The sequence below is a fragment of the Python bivittatus genome, unplaced genomic scaffold, assembly GCF_059951505.1.
Source record: "Python bivittatus isolate LINGU-HERP-01145 unplaced genomic scaffold, Pbiv_v1 ctg000190_np1212, whole genome shotgun sequence".
NCBI lineage: Eukaryota > Metazoa > Chordata > Lepidosauria > Squamata > Pythonidae > Python > Python bivittatus.
In genome coordinates this window covers 21,538,444-21,563,683 of record NW_028277042.1, presented here as the reverse complement: position 1 = coordinate 21,563,683, position 25,240 = coordinate 21,538,444, and the positions used below count along the sequence as shown (strand labels likewise).

Genomic DNA, 25,240 nt, shown 5'->3' with positions numbered 1-25,240 from the left:
CACCTATTACTATTGGTATGATCTTTGCTGCTGCTGCTGCTGCTGCTGCTATTATTATTATTATTATTATTATTATTATTATTATTATTATTATTATTATTATTATTTGTATGGCCGCCCATCTCATCTAAGCAACTCTGGGAGACTCACAACAGCTAAAGACAATCTGTTAAAAACCAATATACAAACATATTAAAACTATCCATAATCAATTTAAAAATTAGGATCCGTGGCAGAATTCATCCTATATCAGCTCAACACAGAGCTCCCTCCATTGCCAGACCCGCAGGCGCAGTGGCAGAACCGTGACTTCAGGGCCTTCCTAAAGGCCGGGAGGGTCACGTTCAATCGAAGGTTCAAGGGGATGATGTTCCACAGGGTGGGTGCCACGGCCGAAAAGGCTCTCTTCCTGGGCCCTGCCAGATGACACTCTTTCATAGATGGGACCGGTAACTTGCCTCTCCTGCCAGTTAAAGCTTATTAAAGCTTAGCCAATTAAAAACAAACAAAACTAAAAATCCATCAATGGCTGCAGAGCACAACAGAGAGAGAGAAAAGTGGATGTTTTTGTTGACTGCTTTCCTGGAAACCCAACACATTTGTTATTTTGGAAACTGGCCATAGAAACTCTTCTTCTGTCCATGGTACTGAAGCATCACAAACCCGGATCTGGAGTCATCGGCTGCTGCTTTCCAAGTGCTGAAAGAGCTTGGCAACCACTTGCCAAGAACGTTGGCATGGGCCTCCTTCTCTCCCCACCCCGACCCCTCTTTCTCCCCTTCTTGTTTTTAATTGTATGACAATGGGACGCAACGGCCTTGATGATGCTTCATTCCAGTTTTCATTCAATGCTCCCCTTGAGTCTCAGAGCTTCCAGTACTTGGCATTTTATTCATTGTGAAGGGTATGAAGCAGCAGTTAATCACATGGAAGTGCTGACTGCCCTGGAATCTCTCTGCGCTGAGCTCCTGGGCAGCACGTCAGGGCGGCTGTGATCAAAAGCAGGAACGGACAAGAAAATCTGTGCACCGTTTGCTGGCTGACATGGCTCACATTGAGACGGGTCATGAGATGGAAATTGGAAGGCACCCTACTGAAGGCATAAGCGGTGGTGGCAAGAGAGAAAAGCAATAGACAGACTGAAACGCAGAATCAAAGGCATACATTTTGAAGCTCTCTTTTCCGTCTGATTAACCGCGTAAGAGAGCCACTGAATGGTGCTCCCCCCTTCCTCCCCCAGCCTCGCAGTTGATTTAGCTCTCTCTCCTGAATATGGCAGCAAACCAGCAGGACAACGTTTCATCCTCCCAGGATAGTTACGGCTGCTATTCTTGAACAAAAGAAGTTCAAAGAGAAGCTGTCATGTTAAGCCACTGAATTTTAATTTATTGACAAGCTCTTTTTGTCACCGATGGTCTGCATCACGATGATGAGTTTTGATCACATTACATGTGTAAATTAGTTTAGCAAAGCTGGGGGGTTTGTACTAGGGCGGCTGTATGAATGGTGGCCATGAAGGTTCTACGGCACGATCCTTCTCTGGGCGTCCCCCGTCTCAACCTGCTCCTCCTCCTCCTCCTCCTCGTGCCTTTATTCCCCTGATTTAGGATAGGGTTCCATAACATAGACTCTAATTCCACCAATGTTGATGTTGCAAGGCCTGTTACTTTGTATGGTGCCGCCGGTCTCTTGGCTATTTCTTGCTGCAATAAGACTAACGTGCGGCAATTAAGAGGTGTTACAATCGTGTCCTGGCAGTGTCTGAAGAGCTGTCACTGGAGGAGTAGCTGAGGCCTTCCTCGCTCTCGCGGGAGGACGCGACCCGGGGCACTGAAGCGCCAGCGTGTTCCACTGTGTTGCCTTCTGGCCTCCTTTAGGGCTTTGTTTTGGGAGGCGAAGCCTCTCCCTTCAACCTCAATTACCGTTTGCTTTGGGCGAATTGGCATCGGTCCTCCAAACCAGACAGTTCGGCCGGAGAGTGGGCATCCTGTGTCTTCGAACAATGCAAGGCTTTGGAAAGGGTTTTAAGGGAAGCAGGTGAGATTTAGAACGTCACGGCTGCAAAGAGAGGAGCCTCGGGGGAAGGAAATCCTGCACGTGTACGGAAGGCTTGTTCTTCTCAGTGGCGTCTGCACGCAGGGTGACTACCTCAAATCTCCGTCATTCATGCTTTTCTGCCAGTTAAATAATGTGTTGCCAGTTCTTAAACTCAATGAAACGCCCTCTGTAAAGCTAACCCCCCCGAAGTCTGGCTGCGCTCGTACAAGCGGTTTGTCGCTACAGATTTGGTCAGTGGGCACCTAAGTACCCATCTGGTCACCATGACTGTGACACAAACCAAGGGGTGCCACAGCACATTTTGTGACACGCCGTGCATTTGCCTCTGGCCAGAAATGGCGTTGTGTTTGAAACTGGCTGAAGCTTGCAGATGCACTGTTGTTTCAAGATGTTTACTGGGACATTTGTGCCTTTCCCTGTCAAAAAGGTGGACTGCGGAGGAAACATAATCTCTTCCTTTATTTGGCCGACTTCCTCAGTACATCTAGTATTTCTCATGCAACCATCAGCAAATGACAACATCACAGCAAAAGACGACCACGTAGCACATGGAGGGAAAAGGGGACTGGACCCGAATCGCTTCATGCACAGAATGAGGCCGTGAAATGGACAGAAGGGCCTTCACAACACGGGTGGGGTCCTTTCGTGCTGCAGACGTGGCCGTGTCCCCTTTGCCACGTAGAAGGGAAGCCTCATCGCCGTCTGAGCCCTTTCTGCACATGAGGGGGGGAGGGTCCTGCTGCGACACCCCAGTTGAGATGGCAGGGACCTCACAGCTGAGCCTCTGGTGTGGGAAGCACCGGCGGGGCTGCAGGTCACTTCACAAGGGCCAAAAGCCCTGTGGCAGGGAACCCCGGGCTCCAGCTGCAGAATGCAGGCTGGTGACTTCCTCAGGTGCCCATCCTGGGGGCATGTCACCCCACTCTGTGAAGCTCATCCCATTGGGGTGCCTCTCTTTTCTGCCCCCTCCCCAGGGTACCCTGGCTTTATTTACCCCTTCATTTCCAGGGGGGCCCTTGCAAAGAGAACCCACTGATCCACCGAGGGTGAGGCTGCAACACCAACGGAAGCCTGTGAGAGACCAAGTTAAGGTCAGGAGGACCCGGGCCCTTCGTGCGCGCTTGTGGGCGTATCTGAAGGACGGGGACTATGGGCAAAGGGCACTGCACCCCATTCCCGCTCTGCCTGTTGGTTCCTCTCTTTACACTCTCTCACTTTCCTTTGCAATCATGGTGGCTCTTTGGCACTGCCCCAGCTTGGAGCCTCTGCTGCCCAGGGAAATCCTTTCTACCTCCATCTGTTGGGGACGTTGCCCTCCCTCACAACAGGGCCATTCCTGGACTTGCTGGCCTCCGACACAAGACTCTTGCGCAACGTCGCTGTGGTTGTGCCCACACGGCAAGGGGGGGCGAGAACACATCCTGCTCTGCAGGGGTGGGAGGAGAAGCTCTCTCTGGCCTTGCTTTCCTGGGGAAGGAGCACAGGGAGGGGAGACAGACGCAGCGGCCAAGGCCCGGCAGGGTCACTGAGGCGAGTTCAAAGCGGAGTCAGGGGTGTTCCCTTTGGGGCAACGAGGGGGTAAGGCCTTGTAGCTGTAATATTCCACCACCTGCTTGGGCACCTCTGCCAGCACACACTTTGCCAGGGCAGTTGGAGAAGCCTGGAAAGCAAAGGAGGCCGAAAGGTTAGTGCCACTTTCCATCCCGCACTGGCCTCTCTGTGCTGCTTGGCACTCTTCAGGCAGGTGGCGAAGGTAAGAACACAAAGACCCTGAATACAAGAATGCCTACTGGCGGAGTACAAAGAGATCTGAACCGCCCATAAAACCAGGAAAAGATGCACAAGGAAAACCCCCTCCTGCTTGAAAGGGGCGGTCCCAGGACACACGGGCACGCAAAACGCGCAGCTGACATGCAAGGACACTGCCCTTCCTCCAGACTGGTGCGCCCGCAGCAGCCTCCTTGCTGGAAAACCTTTCGGGAGCAGTTTGGACATCCCGTCTTTCCCTAGACCCCTCTGACACGCAGAGCCGAGTTCTGCCTAGAGCAGAGGGGTGGCCCTGCTGGGCTTCCTGGATCAAATTAGCCTTAGATCCCATTTTGCTTGCAATGTGTCCAGTGATGACTGAGATCATCCGGTGGACCCTGCCCTGCTCCGAGAGGGAAACTCTGGGCTGGGCGGATGGTGTGAAGGGGAGACCGGGAGTCAGTGTCACCTTGGCCACATCTGGGCAGCGCCAGGAGAGAAGGGAAGAAAAGCCTCTGGAGCAGAGCAGGAAGGCCGGGAGAGGCCAGGGAAGAGGCCTGGCAAGCTGTTTCCCAAGGGACACCCGGGGGACCCTGCAGCTCAGCAACGGGAGCAGGGCGTTCACCGGGGGCGCCTACGGCTGCAGAATCCGCAAGGGCCAGCCAGCTGGGGGGCTGCATTTGCTGTCCTCCACTGGGGGGGCGACTTACGTTCTTGAACTCCCGGAAGGGGACGAACTGCACGATGTCCCGCATGACGGGCTCGCCCTTGGGGGAACGAAGGATCCCATCGTCCCCATCCAAAATCTGCATGTCGGTGAAGTCGGCATTGCCCACCCCCACAATGATGATGGACATGGGCAAGTAGGAGGCCCGGACAATGGCTTCCCGCGTGTCTGCCATGTCGGTCACCACCCCATCGGTTAGGATCAGCAGGATGAAGTATTGCTGTAGAAAGATGTGCCGAGTCAGGAGGCGCTTGCAAAATAAGCAGATGAAGACGGGAGAGACCCTGGAGGGGACAGTCGTGGTTGCAGACACATCTCCTCCACGAACGATTCCCCTTTTACACGGCTCTGCCCCAACAGCCATCGGCCTACCCTGCTGCCACTCGCTAAAGGCATTAAGAGAGAGCAGAAAGCACGCTGGCTCATCCTGGAACGGAGACCGCTCGGGAAGCCAGTGGGGAGAGGTCAGGCTCCATCGCAACCCACCAAGAAACCAGCCAACCCACCTCCTCAGGGCTTCCTCCTGCAAAGGGGGGGGGGCGGAGGAGGGGGGGCTGCCAGAGCAGGCGCCTCCTCTGCTCTTGGCAAAGGACAAGGGCGTTCCCTGCCAAGAGCTGCAGGGCTCCTGCGCGTGGATCAAGAGGAACGACTCCCGGGGCAGCCAGGAGCTCAGCCCCAGTTAGCACAAGCCAGAGTGGGTGGAGGGCCTAATGCCGGAGAGGCCGTCCTCCACAGGGGCTCAGCAAAGGCCCGGGGGGCGGCTGGCGACATCCAACGCGTCACAGGGCTCGGCGTTTGGGCAGATGGCGCTAGTTCCTACGGAAGCTCTCCGCAAAGCTGAACGAAGCTTCGGGGCAGAGGTGCCATGGGAAGGCAACTCATTCCAATCTTGAAATCGGATCACCATTCAAAACAAATTGTCAAATGCCTCTGAACTGATCAGGCAATTCATTTGTTCTGTTTTGTTTTTTAAAACTGAATTGCTTACCTTAATCAAATTGACCTGATTCAAAATGTCAGACCGAACTGATGGCTCCAATAAGGTTGGAGCTGATTCACTTCCTCAAGTCCTTCTGCTTCCCCACCGCCCCTCTCTTGCTCCCCCCCTCTCTTTGCCTCCCCCCCTCCCTCCCTCCCTCCCTCCCTCCACCCACTCACCCCCCAGGGCTGTAACGATCCATTAGCCGCTGTCATTAATTGATAAGACCGGCAGCAAAGCTTTCAGCCACCTACTGAGCCATGAGCTGACAAGATCCCAGGACAAGAAAAGTCGTGTGTGGCCCTTGGCCCTTGCCTGCTTGGCACATGTCAATAACGAGGGAGGATTTTGTTACAGCCCCCAGCCCGTCCAGCGCTTCCATGCATGCAGGCAAGGGGCCCAATCCCCAACAGTAACGCTCCCTCCCAGTTCTATAGTTTTCCCTCAAGCAGAAGGAAAGCTTGCTTGCTGGAAGTCTGGTCACAGGGCTTACATCCCATAACTGTGGAAGCGCCGAGGTCAGAGGAGTCTCGGTCCCCAACCTGTCCCCCCAGAGGCTTTCTGCTGATTCCCACATGCTCACCGAAGCTTCCTGGGTCTTTTCTTCGTTAGCGGCTACTCCTGCCACTTTGGAGATGATGGGTGCCACGTTGGTTGGTCCGTAGAGCTGAATCTTGGGCAAGCAGCTCTGGTAGGACTCCACCACCCCCTGGATCCCTAACGAGGAGAGGGGAATGGCTCAGTGGGGCTCCTTCTCTGGGGGACAGCAGCAGCCCAGGGAGGGGGCAGTTTTTCCCAAGTTAAGGGAAAGTTTGAACTTAAGCCAGGAGCAGAGAAACATCCTTCCTACTGCTCCCAAGAAGCCCTGGGCAGAGATTACGAGCATTTCTGCGTGCGTTTTTCCTTGTCTGGATCCAGAAGGGGTTTTAGCTGTCCCGGGGGAAACGTGCTATGTGAACAAGCTAGAGTGAGGATGTGCTAATCCGGCCACAGGTTCCAGCAGTTTTACTGGCCCTGGCAGGGGCGGGAACAAGCATCAGTGACAGTGCCAATCAGAAAAGCGGGAGGAACAGAAGCCCTCCAGATTGTGCCCTTACCTTCGCATTCATCGTTCGCTGGGTTGAAGTTGATAGCAAAATCATGGGAGACCTGAGGGAGGGAGGGAGGGAGGGAGGGAGGGAGGGAGGGAGGGAGGAAGGAAGGAAGGAAGGAAGGAAGGAAGGAAGGAAGGAAGGAAGGAAGGAAGGAAGGAAGGAAGGAAGGAAGGAAGGAAGGAGAAGGAGGAGGGCTTTATGAGGATTCTCCCCACTTGGATCCGCATCAGCTCAAGCACGCTGCTTGGCTTCCCCAGCTGAGCTGCTCCCCCCGCTCGAATGCATGCATGGCACACTCAAGATTGATTAATCGCGGAGCCTTCTCCAGCCTCTGCTTCAGAGGCTGCCCTGCTGGGCATCGCGCATGGATGGAAGTGGTGGCAGCTGCTCCATTACCCGGGAAGGCTCAGAGCTGTCAAGTGCCAGGGGATCCGACATCTCAGCAGGTCGGCAGGAGAGGGTGGAGGGAGGCCCAGAGGGCAGCAGGGTCAGGGCTGGGTGCAGAGATGGCACCGGGCCACCCGCCCCCTTTGAGCAGCTGCCTGACTCTGACAGGCACGCCCACACCCAGAAAGGCCGGGCAGCGAGGTCCCGAATTGGGGCGGCAGAGCAGCTGAGAGTCTTGCGGCCGAGCACTTTGACAGAGGCAGAACCTTCAAGAGCCAGCATCGCGCTGAGCCCCTGAAACAGGTCAGTCGATAAGACGCCAGGGGTGGTCAGAAGAGCGGAGAGGCCAGCCGGACAGTGCGATTGAAGCTCACCCAGCTGGCGATCCGGCCTCCCACAGAAACAGTGACCAGCCTCCTCTCCAAAGTGCCAGTTGCCTCTGGGACCAGGATGCGTCTCCTCTACTGACCCTGCCCAACCATCTCCTCTCGGGTCCCCACACCTTGTTCCACGCACGTCCCTTGACTTACTTCATAGTTGGGGGGGATCCTAGCTCCAAAGCCCAGGGCAGAGAATTTCTTATCACTGTGGAGAAGCAGGAATCAGGGTCACTCCGGCTGCGGAGGGCCAGGAAGCCAATCACCCACGTCCCACCCAATCTTCAGCTTTCCCCCAAGACCCCTGGCTTCACCACGGCAGGGGGAGACTCCTCCAAAGTGGCTGGGATGAAGCTTGAGCTGGCCAGGGAGGGACCCTCTGCTCTGAAGTGTAACATCCCCTTCGGGGACAGGGGAAAATGCCTTGGGACTGAAAGCAGCTTGGCAGAGTTTGGGGCTGGACTTTTCCCAGCCCCTTAAGCCCTGCAGCAGCCAAGGAGGGGTTCAGTCCCTCTGCTGTGCCCCCCCCCAGAACTGTCATCCCTCCCGGCTGCTCTGTGTGTGGGGGGGAGTCTTCAGAGGTATACCTTCAGTCCAAACACACCAGATCACATCTAGAATGGCCAAGTGATACATCTATCAGGGCCACAATGATTTTGGGGTGCCACAGATCCTGAGAAAGGCTCTGCAGATGGCATGGAGGAGATGCCCCAGCCCAGGCCTACTTTCTCTGCCCCTCCCCCATCCAGGAAGGGTGGAGGAAGGGGGTGAACCCACAGGGCAGGGCTGGGGCCTGGCAACACTGGGCCCCCCTCGGTCACCTGTCATAGTCCTGGCAAATCTCCCCCACGGCCACCAGAGCCTTCAGGTATTCGTTGGGCTGGTAAGGATTGATGTAGTGGAGGGAGCAGCTGTTTCGGGGGTCCCCGTTGGAGGCTGTGAAGTCAATGGCAACCTGGGGGGAAGGCAGATGGGGAAGAGGTCAGAACCAGGGAGCCAGGGGGCCTCCAGCTCTAAAGGTTAGTCTCCCCAGCTCTTTGGCTAAATCACGGTGGGAAGACCCACCCTTGCCCATCATTTGTCAGGAGGCCTGAGGATGATGGGCCCCGAAATCGGCCACAGTCGAAAGGCGTGAGATTGGGAGAGGCTGATAGAAGATCCCCAGGATCTTCTACGTTTGCTGCTCGAACTGTCCTGCGGGCTGGGGGCGTAAAGACAAACCCACCCGAAGGAACCAGAATCACCTGGCATACCCTGTTTTTTGAACTTGGAACGATGGCAGAGTTGCCGTCTCCCTCTCTCTCCCTCACGCACACCCTGAGAATGACGGGCCCTCGTTCCTGGACGCTGCCCATCTCTTGCCCTAACCAGCGAAGTGGGCCTGGAGCCAGCAATCTGTTCCTGGCATGTTCTGGGAACTGACTCACTCCAGGAAGGAGATGCTCTTTCAAAACGCAATCTGCCTGCTTCTTGTTTTTAAAGAGAGAAATCTGTGCAGAGCTGTTGACGGGGCGCTCCAACAGGGATGGCGAGGAGCTGAGGGGACCAAGGAGCTGGCATGCACCCAGCCCGCCGGGAGGCACAGCCGAAGATCTATAGCCCACATTTGCAAAGCCCCCTGCCTCCCCCCCCACTTGGCCTGCAAAGGACAACATCTCACTTGCCAAGATAAGAACAGATATCTGCACAACTTGGCTGCAAGTGGAAAAGCAGGGATTGATAAACAAGCCCCCCCCCCCGCACCGAAAAGCACTTGGGCTGAAGCAGGAGGGGCCCTCCTGCCTGGCTCTGGCTGCCACAGACCTCTGGCTTGCTGTGTGCCAACCGAGGAGGCCGGGCGCGGCTACTCACCGTGAAATGGATCTGGCAGCCGCCCATGATGTAATCCAGGAAGGAGTAGACCCTGTGAATCTTCCAGAGAAACCGCGCGTCAGCCAAAAGCAGAGGTGGATGAAACCTGCTTCCTGCCAGCCAAGCTCTGTGCCCAACTCAGGCGACAGATCTGCAGCCCAGCAGGCAGGAGCCCAACGGGCAGGAGGAGAGAATTACGAGGAGGGGCCCAGGCCCGCTGTGACCCACAGATAGGGTGAAGGGGGCAGGGGCCTGTTGGGGTCGGGTTACAAGCGCTCAGAGGAGACCAGTCCCCACCGGTCCGCAGATTCCCCTTTGCCCAGGCCCCGTGCAGCCCCCGCTTAGAATGAGGGGCTGACCCACAGACGCTCCCCTTACCTTCAGGTCCAGGAGAATGACCACGCCAGAATTTCGGTAGTTTCGCTTCTTCAGCTTGTACTTCGGATTCATGCAGTCCCACTGGATCTGGTTTGCGGGGAGGGAAGTAGAGTCTCGCCCTATTTCTGCTGGGAAATTCAGCTCCCTGGGCATGGTCCAGACCCATCCAGCCCCCGTGGACGGCCGCTTTCTCTCCAGGCAGCCCCCCGGCTTTGGAGCAACCTGGTGGGCTGCCGGCCTCCTCCCTGAGCACCAACCTTGTTGCCGCCCGTGGCTTTCTGCATCTCCTCAAAAGTGGTGTAAAACTCTCCGATGAAGTCATGCTTGCCCCGGGAGTCATAGTCGAAGACAATGCACTGCGCGCAAGGAGACGGCCCTTCAGCACCCCACAGGGAATGGGCCCCTTTATGCCAAGGGCCTGACCTCCTCGCCCCACCCTGGAGCCGGGTGAGGCAGGCGTGACAACCTCATTGCCCCCACGCAGCCCTGCGCAGGCTGGTCTCGGAGGGCAGGACGCAGCACATAAGCAAGCGGTGTTTCGGGGTGCCGGCACTGTGGGCAAGCCACCCTTCTAGTGCCCTGGGGGCTCTGCTGAAGTTGCAGCCCAAGTGGCTGGGGGGCTGGGCTAGGGCACCAGCCCGTTGAGGGGCCCTTCACCCCCCAAAAACTCACCCTCAGCTTCCGCTTCTCTTCACAGCTGCAAAGGGAGTTCAGCGACACTTTGAAGGGTTCCCAGATGGGGCTCAGGTTGTTCTTGACAAACTGCAAAGCACGGGCCCACGTCACCACAGGCAGCCCTTTCTTTTAGGGGCTGGGGGGTCCCTGTCCACAAGGGCCCAAAGACCCCCTGGCTGGGCTCCACCTTCAGGGCCTCCAATGAATGCCTCCCTACTCTGCTCCTTGAAGGTCTCCGGCTGATCCAAATCGAGGGGGAGGACAGTGGCGAGACAGCGGCAGTGGGGGGGGGAAGGCCTCGGGAGGGGGCCCGTGAGCCCCGAGGGCTCTCCAGCGCCAGGGCTTCCGTGGGTATCGTGGCAGTGGGCTGGAGCAGGGCGAGTGCGCAGGACCAGTGTCCCGGGCTGCCTCTGCCCACTTCAGGGAAGCTGCCTCCCCTCCCCTCCCCTCCCCCCCTCCTCTTCCACCTGCAACCTCGCCGCACGAGGGGGCTGGGAGGATGGGCAGGGGAGCCCCTCTCACCAGGTGGCTTTTCAAGGAGATGGCTGCTCGGTCGCAGCCCTTGGGTGGCTGTCACCCTGTCGCACTCTGCCGCGAAACAGGGACGGGGAAGGTAATTTCTTTAATCAGAAATGACGCATCAGTTTCATGCAGTAGCTCTGAATGCCTTAATTTTGCCTCTTTGCCTAATTACTATTTCCAAGTTTACTGAGTTTCAGGTTCATTTTTCTAGGGTGGCCGTTTGACTTCTTGTTCTCTTCTAAGGCCTTTTCTCCTTTGCCTTTCTGGCTGATTGAGGTTTTGGGTCCCTTTCCGCCACCTTCTGGGAACCACACATGGTTTTGAGAAGCAGTCGGGGCACCTCCGGGCACTTCTCCTCAGCTGCCCGAAGGAAGGAAGGCTTCCAGGCCTCCCTTTCACCATGAGGACCAGAAGCTTACAATGAGCAGCAGCAGCAGCAGCAGCAGCAGCAGCAGCAGTGCTCCTGAATCCCGCCTCTCCCCCCTCCCCCCGGCCAGGGGGCATGGGGAATTTGTCCCCGGGGCCTAGGAGGGGACTCTTACCTCAGTCCGGTGGACCAGCTGCTCACTCCCGTCATCGTTGATCCGGTAGATCTCCAGAAAGGGATCTGACTTACTGAAAAGATCCTATGGGGAGATAGGATTAACCGCTGCCAGGTGGCTGGCTCTCCAGCTTCTCTAGGGTCCCAGGGCAGGGGTGGGCAAACGGCCTGATGCAAATGACGCGGCATATTGCAAGCCCACCCTCAGCTGTGTCCTTTGTGGGCAGGTGGGCGGGCAGGTGCAGGTGGCATCGTTTTCGTGCCATTGAGGTCTGTCGCAGATGCCGCCGGCGACCTTGGGCAGGGAGTGGGCTGGGCTAAACCTGGGGAGATTCTGCTTAATCCCACCTGACCTGTTACTTGGTGGGTGGCTGAAGGCCCCTCCCCACTCCGCTGGATTGTTGGGAAGGTGAAGTGTGGGGGGGGCAGGGTCTCCTGGAAGGAAAGGGGGCAACGCGATGTGAGAGGCAAACCTCATCCTGCACGCAGGCTGGCTGGCACAGAAGAGAGAGGCCGAGCCCCAGCCCCACTCGGGGGATGCAGAAGCCCCTTCCCCACTGACAGACCCTGTGCCTGCACCTTCTACCCGCTTTCTGCTCCATCTGTTCAACTTCTAAATATCCTTAAAAAAAAAGGCATTCATATTCAATTTCACAGCTTTATCCTAGCCTGATTTATCTCTGTCACGTAAGATGACGAATTTGCACGGATGGCTCTGACTGCAGGCGCACCCATGCACGCACACACACACAGACACACACAGACACACACGCACACAGCCCATTTGCTAGATGTTTGCTGATGATGTCAGTTTTTCATTCCTAATAAAAACCGCAGCTAAAGCTGCACCTTCCTGTCAGCTCCTGAGCAGATGGTGGCAGGCAGGGCCCTTGGCAGCTGTTCGGCTCTCCTGCTCCAACCTGGGCCTTCCTGTTCCTCGGGGGGGGGGGGCGGGCAGGGAGGCTCTACTGGCACAGCACCCGTCCAGACCAACTTATCTCCAGTCTCCAGTCTGCATGGCTGTTTCCCCCTGGACCCCTTCAGCATCGCAATCCCTTCTCCGTTGCCCGCCTCCCCCAAGCCAAGGGTGGCCAACATTGACCCCTCGTGACCTCCCTGCCCCCGCCCGCCCGCCTGCCAGGGCTACCTTGTCATCCAGCTTCTTTGCCCGAAAGAACAGCTCCACGAAGCCATTGTCTCCAGAAATCTCTTCCGAGGTCACCTGTTAAGGGGGTCAAGTGGGGGCCCTTCAGAGGCCAGGCCTGTTGGCCTGGAGGGCCCCGGAGCTTCCGCTTCCAACCTGCCCGGGCTGCAGAGGGGTGGGGGTGGGGGTGGGGGTACTCACTGTGATGGTGGACTTGCCGGCAGATTTCCCGTACTTGAGAAAGAGCAGTTTGTTCACCCGCTTTTGGGCCACGATCTACGAGGAGGAGCAGAAAAGTCAGCGGGTGGCGCCCTGCTTAGGGCAGCGGCATAGCTTGGCCCACTTACAGGAGCCTTTCCCTGCAGACGCTTCTCCTGGCTCTCGTGCCTGGCCCACTGGCTGGCAGAGAAATGTTTGCCCTAACCCTAACCCTAAGCCCCGGCCACAAGGCCAGCCACCTTGCGGTGGGGGCAGGTGGCTGGCAGGTGTGGGACTCGCTCACGCCTCTGAGCCAGTTCGTCACCCCTGAGCCAGCCGACCCTCCCCTTACCAGGGACGCAAACCCCGTCCTGCCTCCGGCCCCTCACGATCCGCCTTCCCTTCCCTCGCCTCACCTGCCCCACCGTGCACTCCATGCCTCCCAGGAAGTCGTCATCGCCACCGCCGTGCCCGTGGATGTCATAGACCTCAAAGCGCAGCTTCTGCACCTCCTCAAAGTAATAGTCCACCATGAAGACCTTGGCGAAGACCGGGTTCAGGTTGCTTTTGATGACCTCAGTTCGGTCCACCTGGGAGGTGCAGAGAGGGCGTCAGTGTGACCCACCAGGGGCCGGGACTGCAAAGTCCAGAAGGCTTGGCCTGCGCAGTGAGAGGGAGAGAAACCCAGAGCCCCCCGGCTGCCTGTGGGAAGAAGCGTGGCTTGCAAGCCAGCTCCGCGAACGGGCGCGGCGCTTGTGGTCACCGGGGCCAGGCAGAGGCCCCCGGCTGCACGTCAGGAGCGCTCCAGGGGATGCAGCCCAACAGCGCTCCCCGGGAGCCCTCGGGCATCCCTGGGCCTGGCAGCTGCCTTGCTCCCGAGCTCCGCTTCTCGGCTGCCACTCCCGTGGGCTGGGCGCGGGGCTCCTGCAGGGCTCCAGAGCCAGAGGAAAGGGAGCAGCGGAGAGGCTGGGACGGGCCCGCGCCCCTCAGGAGCCTCGCTGGGCTTCAGTGCCGCTGTGCCCCTGCGATGGGGAAGCTATGGGGGGGGAGATGGGACGCCTCTGTTTCGGCTGTGGCTTCTTGAGATGGGGACACCAAAGGGGGGGGGTCCTGCCATCCTAGGGACCCTCTGCCGGAAAGGATAGAAACTTTGACGAAGCCTTCAGAATGGAGTGAGCGGAATGCAGATGAGATGGAAGGAGCAGCCGTCTCCCAGGCACTGAGCCCAGCTTCGAAGGGAGGCTGGGGGTGGGGGTGGGGAGCCAGGTGTGGGGCTGGCAGAGCTGCTTGAGCAGAGGGGTGCTGGCAGCGTCTTGCTCGCCTTTTCACAGCCGTACGGCCTTGGCCCTGCTCCGGCCACAGGCTCACCAGGCCATCCCTCCGCCTCCCTCCCGGCCCCAGTGCAGAAAATGCTGCTTCTCCCACTGTCTCTGGGGTCTTGGGCAAGCTGCCCCCTCCAGGTGCCTCCGAGGGGGCCGGCTTGCACGAACCCACCGGACCCCCAAATCTGGGTGCTGTCTGGTGGGAGTTCACGCCCGGTCATCATGGAGGGACTGGGGGCAGGACTGGGTCACCTTGTGGAAGGAGGGGGGTGCAGGATGGTGAGCCTTTCCTGGCCATGCAGCCAGCAGCGCTCTGAGCCAGGGACCTGTAAGGGCTGTTTGCATCAGCAACTTATGCCCTCCAGCAGTTGGGAAGTGCAGCCCCTACACCCTGGCCACGCCGGCCGGGCGCAGAGGGTCAAATCCAGTCTGCCTGGCACTTTCCCAGCCCTTCGAGAGCTCTGGCTCCAGACACCACCACAGCAGACTGTGGGCTGGCCAGGGAGGAGGCGCCTTGCCCAGGGACCGAGTTTGGTCCTGGCTGAGGTAGCAGCTTCTGCAGAAAACCTTATTCTCTTCCTGGAAGCCACAGTTCGAGAGTGGCAGCGAACGCTTCATGCTGAATTTACCTGTTTGCTCTCCCCAGGAGCCATCATCAGTCACGCTGCCTTTCAGAAAGGAAATCAGATTATCTTCTTATATAACTTTATGAAGTTTTACTGCCTGGATCTGCCTGGTTTCCCATTTCCTCCCCATCGTTTGTATCACGCATCCTAGATTGCCAGCTCCTCATCAGCACCCATGTCAGCAATTTCATCTCTGTATGGTTCCTAGAAAACTATCTGTACCTTATCAATAAGTAATCGTTGTCAAAAAAGGAGAAATACAGAAACTACCAGGAGTCAGGCTGCATCTTAAGCACAAGCCAGCTGGCCCTGGCAGGAGACCTTCTGGCCCAGCGCCACAAAGATTTTGGCTAAAAAAAAATATGTTAATTGTTAAGATGCCGAAGGACAAGGGGCCCCTTTGCTGCTAAAAGCCTCTGTGGAAGCTGAGCAGGTAGACGAATCTTTTCTCAAGATACTGACCTGTCCAGACATAAAAGAGAAGGCATAGATTTCCAATTCGGATATATATTTATATCCAGAGAGAGAGAGAGAGAGTCCAATCTGCTCTTTCTCTTTCTCGGGGCAGCCAAAAACAGACCAGAAAGTTAAGGACAAACAGCCAGCCTTCTGGTGGTCTCAGCCTGCTAATTCGGCTTCACTCTCTAGAGCTGGGCAGCTTTCTTGAGCTGAGGCAAAAGTTCCCTCCAGCCTGGTGATACCCCTTTTCTTGGCGGGGGGTCCTTCAAACACACACACAGAGGTACCCTTGCTCTCTATCTGCACCACAGCAGAGACTTCCATTTGCCTCTCCAAAGGCTGGTTTTATTTGCCTTTCGGTGAGCCAACCCGGGGAGGGGGGGGGGGCTCATGGCAGTTGATTCCCCCAAAGCCCCTTTCTCTACTCCTCCCCAAATATCTTCTTCCCAAGGAGTGGGAGGTTTATTAATTAGACACACAGTCGGAGATAATCTTCTCAAAATAAGCCACGAAGCTCATCTTGAAGCGGAGGCTTAATCCATCTCCTCCCTCGTGACCCACATGTCGAGCGCAGCAAACCTGCAACCCGGAAGGGGCAGCGGGTGCCTCTGGAACCCCTCAGTGGAAGGGCCTCAGCCCAGAGCAGGGAGGGGGCAGAGGAGCCAGTGAGGCCCTGGAAGGGCAATGGCCTGCCTTGGGATCGTCGCGGGCACGGGCGCGGCAGGAAGGAAGCCCCCTTGCTTGGGCTGAGCCGCTGAGATGACTTTGCCGTCTGCAAGAACAGACATTTGCACAGACACAGGGACGAGACGAGCCTGACTTTTCGGCTGTGGATGTAAAGAAGGGGACGTGATCTGCACAGGGGACCCTCCCCTCCCCTCCCCTCCCCGCAGCTGGAAGAGGAGAACGCAACCGACCTTTCCCATCTCACGAGCACCCCGAATGCTAAGAGGGCCACAGCACCAAACTGCAGACCAGCTCCCCCCCCCCCCACTGGAGCCGCATCAGTTTTCAGCTGCTCACAGAGGAAATCAGGCCTATTGCCCCCTCGTTCTACGTTGTCATAATTGCCAAATGATGCCGGAGCATGAAACGGTAACTTTATCAATGTCAGGGCCACACCACCCTTCGGGACATCAGCCAATGTGATTTTCCATGGCTGTTGACATGGGCAAAGACAGCCGGGCTCCCTTGGAAATATAGCAATATTTCAGTATTGATTTTTAAGCCGACGGGTCCACCTGCAGCGCAACCTGGATCCTCCCCCTGGGCTGGGTGGCTGGAGCGGGGCCCTCCAGCCTGGGGCCAGCCCCAAATTATCTCAGCCCAGCGCACGTTGCCTCCAGCGAGGCCCGGCTGGATGCCCGGGAGGGCTGCGGTGGGAGGAGGAGGGGGAGCCCGGCCCCTCCTCTGTTCTCTGCAGGGCAGGGGATGATGTGGCTCAAACTCCCCCCCAAAAGGCCCCTTTTGAAGGCCAGCTGTCTGCCTGCCTTTCAAGCGTCCGGCCCTTGCTCGGCTTGATCGCGGCTTCACTGTACTTTCCTAACAAAGCGACTGGCAATCAGTGCTGGCTTCAGAGGAGATGAAAGAGACGTATCCTGCAAAGCTTTGCTGCCAAATCAACGGACACCTTTTATATCTGCTCAGGGGACCTGGTGTGATCCGTGATTTAGGAATGAGTTGCTCACCGACGCGGTCTGCGCATGGGCAATTCTAAAGAAAGGGGGTCCTCTTTTATTGAAGCTTTTGTGTGAACGTCTGCAGACGGGCACGAGATGCGCTTTGACATCATTGCTCTTTTCCCCTCTTGCTTCTGTGCTGCTGAATTCCCGAGACCCAGGCGCGCCCCCCCTCGTCTCCTTAGGACCCAGCCCTGGGCGCAGGAGGGCTCGGCCTCTGTCCCTCAGCTTTCCTTCTGCCACACGGAGGGGTGCCCTGCCCCCCCGGCCACAGCCCGAGGTGATGATTCTGGGATCCTTAAACAACTCAGACGAGCAGAAACTGAACTGAATAAGAGAGGTGTGCAAGGACCTCTGAACGGTGGGGGGGGAAGGGGGGATCCGATCCGCAGGGCATGGTCAAAAAAGTCAAACCAGCAGCCGCCACTGGGCAATCAACACTCTGCTTGCTCTTATGTGCGATACATGCACAACGCAGATAAAAACGGGTGGCGCGTTCATCGCTTTGGTGACCACCGCCTTGACTTCTTGGATCCCAGCCTGCAGACCCCCCTGCCTCTGTCCCCGGAAGCATCGCCTTCAACAGCTTCCCGCCGGTCGCCTTCTCCTTCTCTGCATGGCTGGGAGGCAGAGGGGTTTTCCGTAAGCCCCTCGCCAGAAGGTTCTGGCTAGAACCCCGGCTCCTCCAGCTTTGCGGCCAGGTATGCGCTGCGCAAAGTGGGACGGGGCCAGAGCCCCTGCAGCAGAAGCAGAGGTCCGAAGACAGGGGGAAAGACCCTGAGCCCAGCTGGCTGACCGGCAGGGCGCTCTCGGGAAAGGGGACGCAGAGTCAGGAATTGCCTGCTCCAGGGGCACTAAAGGCTGCGTCTACCAGTCTTGTTTCAACGGAAAGGATGCTCCCCACCCCACCACACACACACGCCCCACAAACGTATCTGTGCTAGAAGGTGCCAGGCCTCAGGTGTTCCCAGCCCAAGGGGAGACCTCCTCATGGGGAGGGGCCCTTTCAGATCAGAGAGGAAGCTTCGGTTTCCTGAGCAGAAAGGAGAGCAAAGCCAAAAGCTCAGGACTGAGGCTGGCAGCAGACTCAGGAGCCACATCTTGGAGAGGAGCAAGGAATTGGGGGCCAGAAGCTCGTCAGCCTCAACGTTCACCCGGGCCTTGCTAACAATAGCTAAAAAAATAAGAGTGTTGTAATTAACGTTTATGCAACCATTTGGGCTGTTTCAAGCAACCCTGCAAAGGAAGTTGGTGTTGGCATCACCTGTTGGAGCTTCTGCCAACCTCCAAAGAGACACGGGCAGCGTTGCTCTGCTGGTCTTCAATCTCGGTGCCACTGCGGCCACAAAGGTTCTAAAAGACGGTTGCTTTTTGGTTCCCTTGAAGCGCATGTGAAAGTCTCTTTCGTCCCCCCCCCCCCGCCAGTGAGCAATCAAGAGGTGCGGCTCTCTGCTCCCCCCTCAGGACCGATACTGCCAAGGGGAAGCCTCTGGAGTCCATCTCCCCAAAGCAGGCAGCCCACCTTGCTGTGGGCGCCCTCGCCCGCTGCTGCACCGCAGGAAGCCTCTTCCAGAGGCCCTGGAACACCTCCCCCCCCATTTTACAGGTGCCACAAAGATCGCTGCTGGCCATGCGCTGCCTGGAGGGCTTGGGCACAGGGAGCTCTAAGCCCTTCTTGGTTAGGCTCTGCCTGAGCCCCTCCAGACAGCGATCCAACTCCTTGTTCCACACTGGAAGGCCCTTGATAGACAGGGGCATTTTCTGCTTGACTCCTGGCCCAACTGCCTGGGCACAAACTGCTGGCCTGTTGTCTGGGAGCCCCATGCAGAGGAGGAGGAGGAGGAGGAGGAGGGAAGTCTGCGGTGCCAACATCTAACGAGCATCTGAAGCTGCAGGCAATTAACCCCGAAGCACTTACAGAAACAGCCATATGCCAGAAAGCAAGAGAATCACACGCAGACTGGAGCCTCAAGGACACCTGGCAGACCCTCCCGCTGCTGCTGCCGCATGTACAAAAGGCAGGGGGGCTCCCGGGCGGGCGGAGCAGCAGGCCCGGGGGGCGGGGAGGAGGGGGGAATCACCTGCACCTGCTCTGATTTCAGGGGTGACTCACCTTGGGGGGCAGCGGCAGTGCAAGCCAGGCAGGCTGGGAGTGCCATCGCCCAGTCGCTGGATCCGACCACTTTGCGCCGTGGCAGGCATCCGTTCACACTGACCGAATTTCGGGGCTTGACTTGGGGCTTTCCCCCAGCCCCAAATAATACCAGAGCTTGCTCTGCGAGATAATGGGAATGAGGCTTTTGCGCATAAGGGAATTTCTTTCAGCAAACTTTAATGTCCTTGTCATTAGGAAGCATCATTTCAGTTTCGGGGGAGGGAGGAGATGCCTGCTACTCAGGCTGTACGGCCCTCAGCACACTACGCCGTGCACATATGTGTCTCTGGGTGCTACTCGTTAAACTAGGATTTCAATGGCATGTGATGATAGCTAAGCCTCCTTTCCAGTGATTGCTTTGCTTAGCTTGTTCTTGGATTATCTTTGTTGACTTGATGAGCTGAGTGTGGACATCAGCTAGAGACCTGACAAACAAGCCAGCCTTCCAATAATCAGGAAATATTCTTTCTTCCAGAGGGCCCCAGGCCAGGGAACCTGAAGTGCAAGCCAGGGCAAAACGTTGCCTCTTTGGGTAGCTTTTCCAGGTAAATTCAGCCATGCTGGGGAACTTGAGCGGGGAAGATGACCGCAGCAGATGCTCCTGACCTGCACGGACCCGCTGGTTCATTTGACTGGCTTTGGCCCATGCAGGTGAGAAGAAGGCAAGGCCCAGGCAGAGCGGGGCCACCTGAGGACCGTGCCAATCGAGGGCAGGACTGCGGGGCAGAAGCAAATGGAAGCGACAGAGCCTCTGAGCTTGGGGCAAGTCCATTTCCCGCAGCCCAAGTCTCTGACATAGGAAGCTGGATTTCATGCAGGGTTCTCAAGCCTCCGGGAAGGAACATCAGCGAGGGGGTTGGAGTGGCCACCTCCATCCAGTTTGCAGCCAGCAGTAGCAGAAATGAGAGTCCATTTCTCATAAGTGCCGAGATGGAGCGACTCCAAAGAAGCCTTTGGCCCCATCAGCATCAAGGAGTTTCTGCACGACTATAGTGCAATTTCAGCAGGGGTCTGCTCCTTGGCCTTGCGCACTTGACAGAGTTGCATTAATCCTAGCTATGGATCTGAGAGTAGAACTGGCTTCCACCACAGCTGGGAGGAACCACAGGACCAGAAGCTGGAAAGCCACCAAGAGCTCACGCCTGGCCAGAGAGAACCCTCTCTGACACCTTTCGGCTTCAGCCCCTGCGCTCTGACCCATCAAAAGAGCAACAAGCAACGAGCAGCTAACCCCTCCAGGTGACCCCAGAAGGTGAGCCAAGTCACCTCCGGGAGAAAGGCAAAACTCTCAGAGCAACTAGTAAAGTTGTAGTGCCTACCTTACTCAGTTTAGTCAACTAGCTTAGTCAATTAGCATGAACTGACTCAAAATACCTCCAGTTAGCTGGGCAGATCCTTTAAATACACGATTTTTTTATACGCGTGCTAGTAATTCCGAAGGTGTTACGCATCCTCCTGAGAGACATTCCACTTTGCTACATCACAAAAGAAGAACCCCATCTTTTCCTCTTTTAAAACGCAATTTGCATGTATTTCACCCACATGTGAATAGAGACACCTCTAATAGCTGACTTCCAATCGATTAATAAGTCATCAGTTCATTCCAGTGAAAAAGCTGGTCCCTTCATCCGGAGAAGCAGACAAGCAGACTGCTCTCTCACCCCACCCTGGCAGTAGAAACCAAGGCATCCAGCTGATAAGCTGCCTTAAGGGCCATTTAACACCAAGACCACCCCTTGGCCAGATCATTTCTCGGGGGTGGGGGGGAGATGTTTGTGCTCTGTGGAGCAGCAGACAGATGGTCTGTGCCCAGTTCTCCTGTTCTGTTCCTCTGGCCCTGGTCCTGCTCTTGCCCACAGGGTTCCCACCTCAGGCCCCTGAGATCCCCGCGTCCTACCAACACCAATCCTCCAAGTCTTCCTTCGAAGGAAGAAGCAAGCATCCTCACACACAAGCCAAAGAGATCCAATGCAGCCTTCAAACAAAAGACAGCCGAGTCCTTTCGCTGGGCTTAAAAACCTGGTCCCAAAAAACAGACACCTAAAAACATCTCAGCATATTCCGAAAAGATGCTTGGACTTTGGCGAGTCTCCTGCAGATGTCCCCAAAAGGCAGGGACAACCATCACTGATGCATTGCAAGGATACACGCTTTTGCCCAGATGCATGGCTGGTAAATGGGGATGCAACAAACCTGTCCCTAATTTGTCCCTTGGTCCATGTGGAGAGAAAGGTTGACCTGGAACAGCCTTTCCTAACCCCCTGAAGTGTGGGCACAAGTCCCACTGCCTTTGAACAGCTTGGAGAATGACTTTGCTGGTTGGGTGTGATGAGAACTTCAGTCCAGCAGATCAGAAGGACCCTACGCAGGGGAGCTGCTTTGAAGGACAGGCAGGAGATGCGCATTTGGGACCAGCCCAGATGGTCAGAGCGCCGCTGCTGGGACTTGGGCAGCAGAGGTCCTTTACGTGCTCAAGATGCTTCCCTCAGGAAGAACTGCCCAGCTTGCCCTCCTCCTGGGCGCCAGCTCAAGCCCCCCGCCTTCCCTCTCTCCCCCCGCAGCCGCTCCCACCTACCTCTACCCACTGTCCTTGGGACTGCATGAGGAGGGCAACGCAGGGGTCCGACTTGTTGAGCGTGTCCCGGTCAAGCAGGTGCTTGCAGCTGACGCGCAGCTCCACCTTGGAGACGCAGGTGGCCGAGACAACGCCCAGGTTGGCCTGGGATGCTGGGTCCAGAATTTCGTTCATTCTCGCTGGGGAGCAGGACGGGAGCCTGGGGAGAACTGCAGCGGCAGGAGGCGGCGGAGGCCCAGCCCGTGCCCACAGGCCAACCGCGCGGTGGGGCTGGCAGCGGAGCCGGATGACGCTGCGAGGCTGGCTGGTCAGAGCATTCCCACGTGCCAAGCGCCTGCTTCCACGGTCTGGGCTGGTGCCTGCTGGGCGGCTGCCAAATGAGGCTAATGAAGAGGGCTTTCTCAGAGCAAATTAAACAGCGGTGCCGCTTCTTCCTTTCCCTGATGTTGGTCCCACTCAGCTCCCTTGCTGCTGGCACCGCTTTCACCTGGGTGTACCCGCGCCCTGGCTCTCACTAGGAATTGGGGACGGGGCAGAGACCCCTCAGTCTTCTGCTCTCGAAAGAAGTGGAGCAAAGGCAGAGAAGGGAAGGGAAGGGGTTCCCGTTTCACATCCCCAACAGCAGAAGCCGCTCTTGCCTGCGGGGCTTTCTGGGTGTTGGCTTCCAAAGCTTTCGCGTTGGGCTGGTCCAGCAGAAGCGGTGCCTACTGGGCCGAGACACCCACGTGCGCTGCCTCCGGAGGAGCCCCCCTGCTCCTTTGTGGGAAGGGTTCTCTGGCCAGGAGGAGGGTGGCCTGCAGATACCAGAAGAAGCACAGGTGAGATGAAGGGACAGTCTAGGGGGTCTCGCCTGCCTCGAGCGCAGCCCTGCCCTTTGGATGCAACCGCCAAGTTCTACATCCTGTCAAACCCTGGGCACCTGGGCAAAGGCAGCAGCCTCCAGAAGCAGGGGCAGGCTAACACGAGGTTGCTGATGGTGCCAGCAAAGGTAGGACGGATGGTGTCGGACCCCTCTGATCTTCAGCTGCTGCTAGAGCTGCCCTTTCTGCCTCATCTACTTCACCCGGTTGTACTTTTGTTCAACCAACCAGAACTTGTCTATGGCCTGAAAATCCAGCCACCCTGGACTCTGGCAGATTCCACATCTCCCAGGAATGCCGAAGCCAAAGGACTTTCATGCTGCAGTTCCTGCCCAAACCTTGCTGCCCCTCAGTGTGCTCCTGGCCAGTAGCTTGGGGGGCGGTTGCCCAGGGTGGGTGGGCAGGAGAGCCTGCTGGGGCTCCACCACCTCATCTTGTGAAGGCTGAGGAGCAACTGCCGTGGTGCCAGCCCTCCCCTCTCACACACCCCCCTCCTTTTCCCCTCTCTCTCTACAGGATAATCTAACACAGGGAGGGAGGCAGGATGGCCCACGTTCCACGCTGTTGAAGCAGGGTGTGTGTGGCTGCTGGAGGGAGGAATGTGGCGGGGAAACCCCCTTGTTCAGGTGGGACAAACACAGCTCACGATGCCCATGGCTTGCCCTGGAAGGGCAGACGCCGAGGGCACTGGGCCCACCATGAGCAGCAGTGGCCAGTCCATCTAGGCTCCGCAACAACCCTAGCTCAACTCTGTGTGGCACAAAAGCCACCTGGTTTGCCCCATGGCACATTCTGATTTGGAGGATGAGAAGATCGGGCCCCCATCCCTGGGACCAGGGGGCAAACCCTGCTCCTTCCCTCCCAAAGGGAGGGCTGCAAGGGGTCTGGGCTTGGACCCATGGGTGGGAGATCTCTTTGGTGGGAGGCCCTGAGCCTTCCAAGGGTGCTTCTGCCAGAGCAAGCTTGGGCAGCTCCAGGAAGCAGGAGGGGGGTCCCCTGGGGAGAAAGGCAGGGGGGGCTCTTCCTCTGATTGCACCCAGTTGGTGTTTTGTCTGTGGCTTCCGGTGGACGGCAGAGTTAGACTGTCTCCCCCACATGCCCTCTTTGCCCCCCCCCCCGGAAATTATAGGCTCTGCATTCAGCACATTTGAAAGGTATCTGGATGGGGAGAGCATCTTTTGCTGGATCCCACAATACCGATGCCCATCAAATCACCCGCCAGCACCTTCATGTGCTCTGCTGCCCACGTAGCACATCCCCATATGTTGGGATTTTAATCTACCGAAAAGGATTAAGATCAACATTGCCTACAATAAGGAAGGATGCATGAAGCAAGTTATGAGTTAAACTTTGGGGCTGAGTTTCCACAACACACTGGCTATGATCGCTGGATTAATCCAGGTTTGGTATTTACAGAGTATGTCAACTTATCTTTGGCCGGGCGCAGCCAAAGCAGGAAGGGCCCCAACCAAGGTTAGAGCTAAGCCAGCTTCACCTGCTGGGGGAGGGAGGGACGGAGGGCAGCCCCTGCTCCTCCTGCACTGACCAGACTGGGCGCGCGACAGGAATGCCCTCCCGCAAGAGCCCCTTTCCCTGTCCCGGCGTCTTCTACGCCACCAGATAACACCCGGACAATTTCTGGGCAAAGCGGCTCCCGGGGCCGCCCTGAGCGGGAGAGCAGCTGCCCTTCGTCTCCTCCGGGGCGCGTCCCTTCCTCAGCCAGCCGGCGAGGCGGCGTAGCCCAGGCTGCTGCGCCCACACAGCCGCCGCAGGCATCGCGACGCGCCAGATCCGGCGAGCTCAGTCTTGGGGCTGCCGGGCGCCCGATCGGCCACACCGGCGGTGCCGAGAGTTCGTGGCTCCTGCCCGGGGCGAGCCCGGAGCGAGCGTGGCAGGAACCGAGCCCAGCGGCTGCCAGCGCACAGCCCAGCCAGTGGCCGGCCGGGACTGCAGCGTTTGCGCGCCCGTCCGGAGCCTTTCCCGCCGCCGCCGCCGCCGCCGCCGCCGCCGCCCTCTTCCTCCCGGCAGGTCCCTGCGCCCGGGCGGGACGGGAGCCCAGCGCGCCTCTCCTCCCGCTGCCGCTGCCGCTGCCGCTGCCGCACCCGCCGCCCCGTCCGCTGGCCAGCCCAACCTCGAAGTTCCGGGCGGGGGGCGACAAAAGCCCGACCCCCGTCCCCGACGCCCGCGCCGGGCTCACCGCTTCTGCCGCCGGCCGGAGAGTCGGGCTCACGCGCGGATCCGTCGCCTCGCCAGCCTGGCTGCGCCCGAGACTCTCCGTTGCGCGGCGGCGGCGGCGGCGGCGGCGGTTAACCACTTCGGCGCCAGGCTAGCCGCGGAGGCGGGGGGCAGGGGAGGAGTCGGGCGCGCCGCCGCGCCCCCCCTCCCGCTGGCTCCTAGGCGGAGGCCGGGGGGCAGCCCCACTCTCTCCCTGGCCGGTTCTGACCACGCGCTTCCCTCCCCGCGGAGAACCGAGCGCTGCTCGCCGGATCCAGCTGGCCGGGCTCGCCAACGCTTTGGGGTCCGTCCATCCGCTCCGCACACGGGCGTCCGGGGTCGTGGGAACGGCCAGCCCGGCCGGCGGGAGAGAGAAAGGGCTGCTTCGCTCTCCGGCCCCAGTTCTACTCCTGCCTCTCCTCGACCGCGCACGTTTCGGAAGGCGGAGCGGCGCCGGAGCGTTGGCGGCGCGGATCCCCTTCCCGGAGCGCTCCGGGCGACCCTCGCGCGCACCTTCGCTCGCTCTTGGCGGCCGGCGGGCAGCCGGACCGTCCCCTGCTCGCGCCTCCCGCGCAGCCCGGGAAGGACAAGGCCGTTTCTCTCTCACTTCCAGCTCTTCTCTAGCGGAAACGGCCCCTGAGCTGCTCTTGGGGCTCAGCTGCCAGGCAACGTT

General features: G+C 58.1%; 1 protein-coding gene across 2 annotated transcripts; it reads right to left on the bottom strand.

The window, feature by feature from the left end:
- Positions 1-1,385: 1,385 nt before the first annotated feature.
- Positions 1,386-22,365, bottom strand: CPNE7 (copine 7). 2 transcript variants are annotated; one of them, XM_088136279.1, is made up of 15 exons: positions 21,494-22,365; positions 13,094-13,267; positions 12,681-12,755; positions 12,483-12,557; positions 11,337-11,420; positions 10,270-10,359; positions 9,855-9,953; positions 9,598-9,684; positions 9,220-9,279; positions 8,190-8,323; positions 7,522-7,576; positions 6,608-6,659; positions 6,094-6,227; positions 4,515-4,751; positions 1,386-3,718 (listed from the first exon to the last, which is right to left on the bottom strand). In XM_088136279.1, exons 1-15 carry the CDS (start codon positions 21,665-21,667, stop codon positions 3,581-3,583), a joined length of 1,668 nt encoding a protein of 555 aa, XP_087992405.1. In that variant the 5' UTR covers positions 21,668-22,365; the 3' UTR covers positions 1,386-3,580. The 2 variants fall into 2 exon arrangements, with proteins under 2 accessions (XP_087992405.1, XP_087992406.1); XM_088136280.1 differs by lacking the exon at positions 4,515-4,751.
- Between the last annotated feature and the right edge of the window lie 2,875 nt (positions 22,366-25,240).

Bases quoted from the DNA above. Each gene is read 5' to 3' on its own strand.
- CPNE7 (XM_088136279.1), bottom strand. From the start codon at position 21,667: ATGAACGAAATTCTGGACCCAGCATCCCAGGCCAACCTGGGCGTTGTC. The intron at 9,954-10,269 runs GTGAGTTTTTGG...CCTTGCGCGCAG, and splicing joins AAGAGAAGCGGAAGCTGAGG to TGCATTGTCTTCGACTATGA. The intron at 8,324-9,219 runs GTGAGTAGCCGC...CCTTCCCCCCAG, and splicing joins GCTGCCAGATCCATTTCACG to GTTGCCATTGACTTCACAGC.